The sequence below is a fragment of the Poecilia formosa genome, unplaced genomic scaffold (assembly GCF_000485575.1).
Source record: "Poecilia formosa unplaced genomic scaffold, Poecilia_formosa-5.1.2 Scaffold417, whole genome shotgun sequence".
Taxonomy (NCBI): domain Eukaryota; kingdom Metazoa; phylum Chordata; class Actinopteri; order Cyprinodontiformes; family Poeciliidae; genus Poecilia; species Poecilia formosa.
In genome coordinates, this window is record NW_006800356.1 from 153,590 (window position 1) to 164,911 (window position 11,322).

Consider the following 11,322-nt stretch of genomic DNA (forward strand, 5'->3'; position numbering starts at 1 on the left):
ATATACATTTATAATTAGTTTTTTATTATTTATATTAATCAAATATTTGCTTAAAAATCATTTAGATGTTTTAAATAGAGAAAATCAGTTTATGAATTTGTGCTTTAGGCCATTAAATTACATTTTTTAAAAAGTTAAATATTTTTAATTTAAATGAAAATATATACCAACATGAACTCTCGCTGTGTGATCCTCATCATCATCATCATCATCATCATCATCTTCATCTAAGATATTTTTTAAAGTCCAGCTGATTAGATGAAAATGCTTTGGAATCTAAATTTATTTGAAAAGTAAAGACACCCAGGTAAATACATAAATACTCAGTTTGTTACTTAGAATTGTTCACATACGTTTAATTGTAACTGTTTTGTTTGATATGTGAAAATTTATTTTTTATCTACATGTAAAACAGTTGACTTTGTTTTTGCTCAAGCAAAGGATAAATAGAAATGTGTTTTCCTAACCTAGGAAAAAGTTTGTACACCTTCCCCCTGATAGCTAGTCTCATCGTCTTTGCCCAGAATGACTTCAGAGAGACACTGATTCTTCTTCTTCTTCACTCTTTACCTTTCTTAAATGCTCAACCCATGTCAAGTCACATCGCTACATCTCAGCGAGACCCAGACCTGGGCTTTGACTAGGACATTCCAGTCAAAGCCCATTTCTTGAGAACATTTCAGGATGTTTGGAGATTATTTTTTTTTGCATAGACAGAACCTTAGCATGTTGCTATGAATATTTTCAGCTCATGTAAAGTTTCAGCAGCTCTTACTTTAAGTCCTCCAGAGTTTCTCCCTGATTGTTCAAACCGAGGCGATCCAAACTGTTCAGCTCAGAACTGCTGCATATAAAATATGTATGAGAGGATTGTGGAAAAATAACCTTCCTTTTTGTTTTGGTTAATATTATGAAAAATGTTTTATAGAATACTTTAAATGTGCATTTATTTATTTTATCATAAACTGTGTATCAAAATCCAGTACGCATCATTGTTTTGTTAAAAATTTTCAGATTTCTGTGTAATTTGACAAGTCTGTGTGTTTTATATTAACTGTAAATTTGTTTAATAAAATACACGAAGCCTCATATCCTACCAAAGGACAACAAGCATGCACAGCATGTTGCAGGTAAACTTCCTGAACTGAACTGCAGCCTTTTCTTGCTGCATCCACCTCCACCTTTTCATCATCGTATTTTCTTTTTCTTTTTTTGCCAAAAGCAAGAGTTGCCTGGAAGAATTTTGTGGCAGAATATTGCTCCAGATTTCATCATCCTAATTAGTTAAGATGAAATAAAAGAGCTGAGTTTTATGATTATTTAGCAGAGCGAAGTAGCTGGCAGTTCTCTTTCACCTGCAGTAAACAGCCTAAGGAGATCTCCTCGCATATTTTGCTCATTTCTGTCTCATCAAGATGTAAAAAACTTGTCCAGCTTGTCTTGAAAGCCAGATTCAAAAAGTAAGAATCTGCATTTTTAGAGCTGAGGTGATATATTTTTTAATTATTTATTTTAAGCTCTTAGTGCATGTTCATATTCACTCTCCACTCACTCAGAGGTGGGCAAAGTACCCAAAAGTTATACTCAAGTTAGAGCAGCACTACTTCAGCATATTTTACTCAAGTAAAAGTAAAAAGTATCCATCCAAGAAATTACTAAATTAAGAGTAAAAAAGGCAAAAAGTCAACTCAAGTAACTGATCAAATTATCAGTCATTTAAAATTACATCATCATAGGGACCAAAATAAAAAGTTAAGTGGAAGTTTTGGTGTTTTAAGGAACAAAATGACAATAATTCATATAAATAACAAAGAATAACAAAATCAGGCAAAATAAAATGTTTCCAAATCAGTTTCTGTCAATAAAAAACTTATGAAACTTTAACATAAACTGTAGGTGTGTGTCTGTGTCTGGTGGATTTTTGATTTAATCATGTTTGTTTTTCATTTAGTGGGTAGAAAATCCAGAAATTTTACTTAAGAGTAAAAATACTTCATAATAAAATTACTCAAGAAAAAGTAAAAAATACAGCATAGTAAAAATACTCCTAAAAGTACACTTTTTCTAAAAAGTTTCTCAAGTCCCTGTAAATGATTAGATGTAACTAGTTACTATCCAACTCTGCACTTACTGCAAAAAACAACTTTCATGCAACATGGATGCATATTTTCCTCTTGTGGTGGCGCCCCCTTGTGGTACGCTGCCCTGCAGGAATTACTCCTGTCAAAAAAGGCCAATGCGTACACCTGAACTTAATCCGACACACTCACTTGTATTTTACACAGTAGATCACAGATTATCACTGAAGAGAGAATTCTGTTCCTAAATGTTGGTACTAAAACGCTTCCTGTGCCAAACTGAACTCCCTGAAATCCTAATTTATGCAATATGACTTATTAAAATGCATCTAGATTCAAAGAAACCCACTGAGCGCTAATGCAAGGCATTATAATTTTAAAAGCTCCCTTTGTAGTTTAGTGTTTCATCAGTGCAGGATGTGATGAAATGATCGTGACACTCCGTTGGAGAAGTGAAACCGTGTGGCTCGGTTGCAGTGCGGGAACATCTGAGAAGGTTTTAATTTGACTCTCAGTGACGTATGTGACCATCATCAACAAAAACACAACAATCAGCTCTGAATTAAACTCCCGTCTGCCGTCTTCACAGGGTTCTGCTGGTGCTTGAAATCCTTGAAAATGCTTGAATTTCTTTGTAAAAGTCCTTGAAAGTGCCTGATATTCAAACTGCAGTTTTGTAGTGAAGTGTGATCTAACATATGATTAAAAGCCTAAAACTGGAAAACATTTGCAGTTACATTTTCATTATATTTTTCCTTGCTGTGTGAAGTTAAAACAGACTTAACCTTCATTGTTTCAGGTCAGAAACAATTACCAAATTTATTTCTATTTGCTAAACACAAGGAAACCTAACAGGAACATTTTTAGAGTTTTTGTGTGACTTTGTTTATTTTGGTTCAGCATTGGAAGGTGATTTAGATAAACAGGATTTGTTTGGATTGTTTCTGTGTAATGAATATTTATTATTCCTAATAGCTTAATTATTGATTTGTGTAATTTAAATCAAAGTTAGTTTTAAATTTTGTACAAACATTAAAATATTTTTGTGTGTTAAATCAGTGTTTTCTTCTCGACTGGATTACTAAAATAATTGATAGTTGCAGCACTGCTTTTGAGTTTTATTCTTCACATACCTGACTGGAATCCAGTAATTCCAGTCAGGTATGTGGGAAAATGTGAAATTTTGTTATATTTTAGTTTCTCTTGTCCCTGCTGTAAAGGGTAAAATTCCATCACAAGACATTATTAATATCAGTGATAAATTATATCATAAAACAGTGATCTGAAAGGTTCTTTTTTGGTGCTTTTGTATTGTTTTTATGTCCAAAGTGCTGTGCTGGAAAAGTTTGAAAACTTATGATTGTAATGCTTGAAAAGTGCTTGACTTTCACAGTGGAAAAAGTGTACAAACCCTACAGTCAATAATTTCTGAGTTATTTCTAGATTCAAGATATTTATGCTTGAAACAAGACAAATACTTGTATGTTTTTGCCATGTACATTTAGACTTCCAGACTGCAAAATTCAGCAGAATGTCCTTGAAGTCAGAATATCTGACTTTGAACATCTCCAATAGAAGAAAGAACCTGCTGAAAATATGTAGAAACAGTCTTTTTATTTGTGTTTCTAATCACGTCTCATTAAACCGGTCAGTTCTCTGTAACAATGTTCCTTCACACTTTGAATAAACGGAGAAATGTTGTTCTACACTGAAAGTCAGACGTCGCTCCCAGATCCGATCTCAACCTGCCGTCACGAACTGAACGTGGCAGAAACTTAAATCTATTCTCCTGACGGCGGGAGCCGATTGCTTCAGAGGAGCTGGATGTTCCTGATGAGAGCAGAGATATTCAGCCACGCGGCTCCACAGCGCAGAACACGCTCTGCCATGTGGACTCAATAATTCATACATACAGAGGAGCGCTGAATTATTGAACTGAGCTGTTAGCACAATGAAAACTCCTGAGAGCCGCTCTGTTTTCCGGTTGAGATTCACAACAAGAAACTGACAATAGCCGTTTATCCCTGACCTTTGACCTGTTGGTGAGAGACTTTAGAAACTAAAACCAGACAGAACCGTCCGTCCCAAGACAGCCTGAGGTCTTCCAGAATAAAATGTTTCAAATCCAACCACTTCACTTTGTTCATTCAGGAACATAAACAGCAAGTTATTTTTAATAAAACTCAAAAGCAGTGCTGCAACTATCAATTATTTTAGTAATCAATTATTCTGATGATTAATCGATTAATCATCAGAATGAGTGGATACATTTTTACTTTAACTACTCACTAAAGTGTTGATAAAGTTACTTCTTGTTTAATGGCTGAAAGTTTTACATGCAGTTTGTTCTAAAAGACTGTTTAAATTAATTGTTGCCTTTATGTAACACACCTGACCAAATGATCACAAAGTAGCTGTGATTTAATTAAATACTTGAAAAAACTTTTCATCATAGGCTTTGTAACATTTCTAAGTGATAGCTGTATATATGTATCACATGGATATAAAAGTAGTTTTCAGGCCATGAGATTGTTTTTAATCCACTTTTTAAATGTTTTTTTTTTTTCTCCAAATATGGTGGTATAATAAACCTTGTAATGGGTTAAGAGTTTCAACCCATTGGTCAATTTAATCTAATCTTTGGATAGTTTCCCAAACCCAGCATGCTGGTTCAACCCATCAATCCAGCTCTGTTTAGTAAAAACAACCCAGCGTTGGCTTGGTCCAATTGTGGTTACAGGTTGGGTTATTTTTAACCCAGGATTTAAGAGTTTTTGCAAAACTACTGCTGTAATTGTATTGTTCTTTCAGAAAATGGCCTGATTTAGAGTCTGTACACTACAGTTAGCAATTAGTCGATAACTAAATTAGTTGACAATTATTTCAACCAATATACTTAAAATTCAATTCATTGCGTTTTTTGAGCTGTAGCAACAGGTTCTGAATATCTGCTGAGTTTATAGTTGCTGCAGCTCAAAAGGAACAGAAACTATTTTTACCTCTTTCACCTGTCCCAGTGGCAACAAAGACACCTGCTAAGGTAAAATGAAAAGTTATTATTTTGTCTCTTTTTGCAGTAAATAAACGGTATATTTTTCAAATAACCAAGTTGGAAGTGTTTCCAGAAACAGACCGCCAGTTGCCACTCACGGCCTTTCCCTGGAGTCATTTCGTTTTGGATCTTAAAATACTGTGATTGGTAAAATAAGCTGTGGATTTTAAAAAAATCTTGATGTTTACTATTTTTTATTTTATGTGAAATTTATTTAATGAAAAGGCCGTCGCTGCAGCAAACAGAAAGGGCGGGACGGACCACTGTCAGTCTCAGACCGTATTTGGAACTGGAACCATTGCACTCCGGAAGTGAAGAGGGCGCTATTTCCTATATTATCCGTGCTCCCGTTTTTATTTTCTTTTGAAATCTGTGATATATCTTCATCTTTAGGAAGGAGTTTCGCTCTCAGTATGTATTTGAACTTCTCTCTTATTTTCTTCTGTGCAGCTCACAGTTTTTAATAAAAGCTTTCGGTGAACTTCTAAATCTGCTCCTTAGTTGCATCTTTTTGGGTCTACTACTGCCTCTAGTGGCGGTGGGTGGTAACAACTAATATAATTACATTTCAGAATACCACAAAGTCTATTATTAATTTTTCATTTTCTTAAAGAGGTAGAGCTAATTAAAAACCTAAAAAAGACTTCAAAATGGTTCCAGTTTCTCTCGATGGCCAACCTGTTGAAACGGTGGCAAATTTTAAACTTTAAATTTTTTTGGGTTGTTCCTGGACAGTCAGCTCAGCTTTGCTGAAAACACTGGTTATATTTTTAATAAAGATTTTCAGAGAGACTATTTTTTAAGAAGACCTATTGCTTTAGGGGTGACCCAACTAGAGGTTGTGTAGAAGACAATGTTGAGTGTTTGTAACTTTTCGTCTCCTCGGCTGGTTTGGTCACATGAGCTGCAGACTAACAGACAAACTTTTAGGAATACTTTGAATGTCAGGTAAATAGTGTTTTATTTTATCATTTTAGAGTCGAAGGAAATTTTTCACCTCGATAGACTAAATAATTTCATCTTATTTCTCCTACAAATAAAACTACCAACAAAAAGTCTCTCAGAATAATATATATGGCACTGTAAAAGCAAAAATGTACATTTTTACTTGTATCTGATTTGTTATTCTTCTGTGAACCTAATTAATTTTTCATTATTGAATTTTTGCCAATTAAGTTTTTTATACATACGTTGTAAATGGTTTTATTATCATGTTGCTTTTCATGTCTCCTTATTTCTTTTATTCCTCCAATAATTGATGGCAATATAGAGATGTTATTCATAATTCATAAAGGTCTTGTTAGTGTCATTTAATTAGCTCTACATTGTTAAGAAAATAAAAAAGTATGGTGTTAATAAATATAAAGGCTAGAGGCAATAATAGACCCGGAAAGATGCAACTTAGGAGCAGATTAAGAAGTACAGAGAAAGTTACAGAATTTGTTAAAGAGGTATATATAGCATAAATACAGAATGTCTGTGTTGTCATAGCTTGTAGTTTACTGTGATGGACAGTGAGCTATTAAAATAAGTTGCCTAAATTATTTAAATTTGTAGACTATTTATTGTAAATTATTTCAAGTGAATTTTCTAAATTAAGGATGTTGCAGATTGTTTAATGATATTTGTCTGTTTTGATTACCACTGTTGGTGGTTTGTATTTTGTTTTGTTCGTTTGTATTTGCGCTTTGTAAAGTTTTGGGTTTTTTTTTATTATGTACCTCACGGGCTGCCGTAGCTAATGAGGACAGGCCCTATAGAAGCTGACAAATCATTGTACCAATGAATGACTTGAACAAACTGTCAAAGATGTGCTTGGCACAATCAACACTTGGTGAAAGCAGCGAGGTACGTTTTATTTTGTTGTTTGTGTTGTAAGTTTGTTTATGTTCTAATATTTGTATATGTTTTTAGTTTTCACGGTGACTACGGTGATCAAGGTGATTGAGATGACTGAGATGGGTGTGGTAACTGATGATCCGCATCAAAGAAAATAAACAAACCTTGAAAATCACCCGCGCAAATTAATTCAAGTGCTGGGGAGCTGCTGCATTTACTTCATCTCCACCAGGTGGCAGCAGTTAGCAAGAGATGTCAAATTAGAATGAGTAGAAGCAACAGTTTTATATTTAATCGTAGCACATTGATTCCAGTGTTGCAAAAAGGATAAAACTATAACTACTGTGCAGTTATTTACCGTTTGTCACCCACTACCAAGGTTTGTATCCATATACAACTATCAGAATTTAATCAAAGTCGGAAAAACAAAGTCTCAATCCTAAAAAACCAAGTGTGGAGGAACTTAATATGAGTTATTATTACAACTGCAAAGATGGACCTTAATTTTTTCATTTTGCTTGAATTTGTTTAGAATAAGGTAGTAGGTACAGTGTTGTAATGTACACAGTGGTGTTTATTTTGGAGGGTTTTTTTTTTTTGTTTTTTCATTTATTTGCAATGTCAGTGGGCAGCACCAGTCCAGGTTTACTCTGATTTATTGGGCCTCATTTCTGATGTATAGAGACAAAACGTAATATGAAATAATTTTAAATTACTCTGTTTTATAATAGGAGAGCAAAGCGTTCAGGTTTAGCTTCTACTTACTTCTGAGAGCAGACCACCGGGACGCTCTGTCTTGTTTGACTGCCTGTTTTTCCACCCAGCGAACCATTCCGCCACCTAGTGGTCGTTTTTTAAACCCTGTAATCTCACTGTATGGCTCAAAAATGTGCAATATGTCAATAAATAATTTTGGAGTATTATAAAAATGTGTTGAAATATTCTGTTTTCCAACAAAGTAACGTTGTTACAGTAACAAATACTTGTTACTGTATTGTGTCTAGTGTTTTTATCAGAGGATAAAAACACTAGACTGAACAAAAATCAGAAGAGCCAGTTTTCCACCAGTATTTAAACGCACAACTTAATGCACAAATCTGAGGCTGTCTGAAACGTGAAATGAGTCTCAAAAATCTCGTAACCCAACGCGTGCATACCTGGCAACTCGTGTTACTTATTTAGCATTTGTTGGCACAGGAGAAGGTTTGAATTCGTAATTATCAGATTTGTGAGGTTGAAGTTAAAAAAAAGTCTGCGTGGAGAAATTTAACATTTGTAGAAATTGTAATTGTGTGTCTTTTTATTTTGTATTCGGAATTTCTTAATATTTGTGTATGCATATAACCCTATATGGTAACACTTTATTTGAAGGGGTGTGCATAAGACTGACATGACATCTGTCATGAGCATGAAGAGGTCTTTATGAATGTTTGACAGTTGTCATGAAGTGTCATTCAGTAAATAATGACACTTTTAATGCAAAGTTGCTCTAAAAGTCCATTAGAAGTGCCAACTTTGCATGATTTTGTAAATAATGTCAATTTAATGCAAAGTTGTTATTTTTAATGGACTTTTAGAGCAACTTTGCATTAAAAGTGTCATTATTTACTGAATGACACTTCATGACAACAGTCCAACATTCGTAAAGACGTCTTTATGCTCATGACAGGTGTTATGTCATGTTTATGACAGTGTCATGTCAGTCTTATGCACACCCCTTCACATAAAGTGTTACCCCATATATTTACAAGTACCCGGAGTTACACACTTTTTTTTTTTTTTAACCGTTTACAAATCATGTTTCACAGAAATAACTATCCAAAGTTGCACACAAAGATACTTACACAGATTACAAATCCAGTGTTACGCATGACGGGTATATTGAGGATTTTCTCTCCATAAAAACCCGACACATCCATCTGTCAGAACAGCCAAGTCAAAGTCCAGACTTAAATCTTATTAAAAATCTGTGAAGAGAATTAGAAACGTCTGTCCAATCTCACTGAGTTTAATTACTGAGCAAAACCTCCAGCAATTAGCTGTGCAGACACCAGCTAAAACCACGTGCAACATTAATTGGAGCGAAGGATGAATTGATCCCAATACTTCAGATTTTTATTTCTGAATAATTTCAAAAAACTTTCAGAATTTTACTTCCACTTCACAATTATGCCATTATTTGTGTTGGTCAATTACATGAAACCCTTAGAAAATACATTGAACCTTTATGTAATTCTAAAAGACTAATACTTAGCAACTAATTATGTCATATGGAAATTACTCCATCTTGTACAGTAATTGAATTTTCAGGAGTCTGCAAACTGGAGCTTTTACTACTTTACGATTCTCAACTTTTTGACAACTTTAATTCACAGAAATATAGATTCCCAAACTCATCAAAATATATATTTCACAATTAGCACTTATTCACACACATTTAATCACTCACTGTTTTTAATCTGTACAGTTCAGTAACAACTCACAATATAAAATGTTAAGGTTAGAAATAAACTATTAGCAAAAGCTCATGCTTCCCACTTGTTTCCTTAGTTTTTCTAACATTTTTTTCTAATTTAATGCACATACATTTTAAAAAATATATGTATATGAATTAATGGTTACAGAACTAAAAGTCAAATGAAAACTGGTTTTACTGGTGACCATCATTTACTTCTGCACTTAATCTTTTCATCTTTCCCGCATTAAGCTAAAATTAGCTTGTTCTGTTTCATAGGAACATTGACTTCTGAAATCTTACACAAATATTTTGTGGAATCAAAAAGTGTTGAAAATGTTTTTTTTATTATTCATCAACAGTACCGACCTGGTTTCTTAAAGTCTTTCCAAGTCTTCACACGATCCATATTTTCTGGAACTGTGGTGGCGATGACCATGGAGTACGCACAGCGACTGTATTTCAAAGGGAAAACACGGAAGAGGTTCCAGTTTGGGGGGTCTGTTGGACGGATACCCAGGTGTCTCATACATAAGCCCAAATAAGCATCTTCAATGTAAAGAGGTTTAATGTGTCTGGAAGCCTCAATGAGCTTTGTGGTGAGATCCAAAGACAAAATGTAGCCCAGACCCAAAGCATAGGGAGGGTAAAAATGATCGCTGACGAGATCCACAGGCACGTAGAACTTGGACTTGGGATCCCTGGAGACAGCTCCTCCGTGTGCCACCAGGCCGGTCATGTAGTTTGTCCTGGGAGCTTTGAGGAGCAAGTTGACCAGATTGGGAACATTTAGAAACATGTCTGAATCGATTTTCATGGCGTAAGCGGCGCTGGAGCAGTAGGAGTTCAGCCACTCCAGCATCACCATGGTCTTTATGGTCAGGTTCTTGTAGCAGTCCACAAAGTCTCCCTGGATCAGGTCGTGATGCTCTTTGCTCTCCTGCAGCAGCTGCTGGTGGACCTGCTCTGCATCGTCTCCAGTCTGCATCCCCAGCAGGAAGAACAGCGCCACCACCTGGTTGTTAGCCAGCTTCTCGCTTCCCCAGCTGTTACGGATGACGTCGCGATGAGCTCGGTTGCGTGGCGCCACTTGTACCATCAGAACCACAAACGGCTTCTCCTGCTTACATTTCAGCTCCTCGTTGATAGTGAAGTGGTACTCATAGGGGTACTCCACCAGGTACGGTCCAGGAGACACATAAGGAGCCGCTGTCCGCTGGCCAGTTTGGGTTTCTAGTGTCTTCCTGGTGACCCGTGATGAAACTGTCCTCTGCCATCGAGTCGATGGCTCCTGCGTTGTGGTGACGCTCCTGGTTTCAGGAAGTTCAGCAGCGGTGTGCGTTGAGTTATTTTGCATCATACGTTGAGTCAGTGGCTCAGGTGTAATGTCCTGAAGGTGAGGATATGCAGATAAGTTGTTTGTGACGAAGCTGTGGTTCCTGAATGTGAAGAGTTTTGTCAAATTATTTTGCATCAACCATTTAAAGTTCCAATCAGGTTCCAAGTTCCTTATATTTGTGCAGCAGGAAAAAAACACAACTCCAAGAACCAGAAATAAGAAGAAGCATTGGTTTCGTGACAGAGTAAAAGGTCTATCACTGTTCTTCATTTTCTGTCTGGAAACCAAATGAAAGAAATTTAAACGTTATATTAATGTTTGTCCTTCTGAATTACCAAAGCATTTAGATTACCGTTTAGAAATCGAAAAAGTGGTGAAAATAAATATTTTATAGTAATAATACATTTTATCTGAAAGCTTCTTTCAGGACACTCGAGGGACAATTTAAGGAAAAGGAACAATTGGAAAAGAAGTGCAGTGAAAAGAGATGGGAAGAAATTAACTAAGACGAATAGTCTAATCTAAACAGATGAGTTTTCAGACCAGATATAAAGTCTCT

The 11,322-nt window shown here is 35.4% G+C and overlaps 1 protein-coding gene across 6 annotated transcripts in view; it reads right to left on the reverse strand.

The window, feature by feature from the left end:
* Positions 1–9,410: 9,410 nt before the first annotated feature.
* Positions 9,411–11,322, reverse strand: part of LOC103155211 (beta-1,3-galactosyltransferase 2) — a 3,550-nt gene continuing 1,638 nt past the window's right edge. Inside the window, exons 1-2 of one of the 6 annotated variants that reach the window (XM_007576813.2) lie at positions 11,307–11,322; positions 9,411–11,040 (exon numbers count right to left, since the gene is read on the reverse strand). In XM_007576813.2, coding sequence (XP_007576875.1) covers positions 9,780–11,033 — 1,254 coding nt within the window. In that variant the 5' untranslated portion in view covers positions 11,034–11,040; positions 11,307–11,322 and the 3' untranslated portion in view covers positions 9,411–9,779. Of the gene's footprint in view, positions 11,041–11,115; positions 11,274–11,306 lie in introns of those variants that run through there. The other 5 variants (XM_007576811.2, XM_007576819.2, XM_007576812.2 and 2 more) reach the window with 5 other exon arrangements.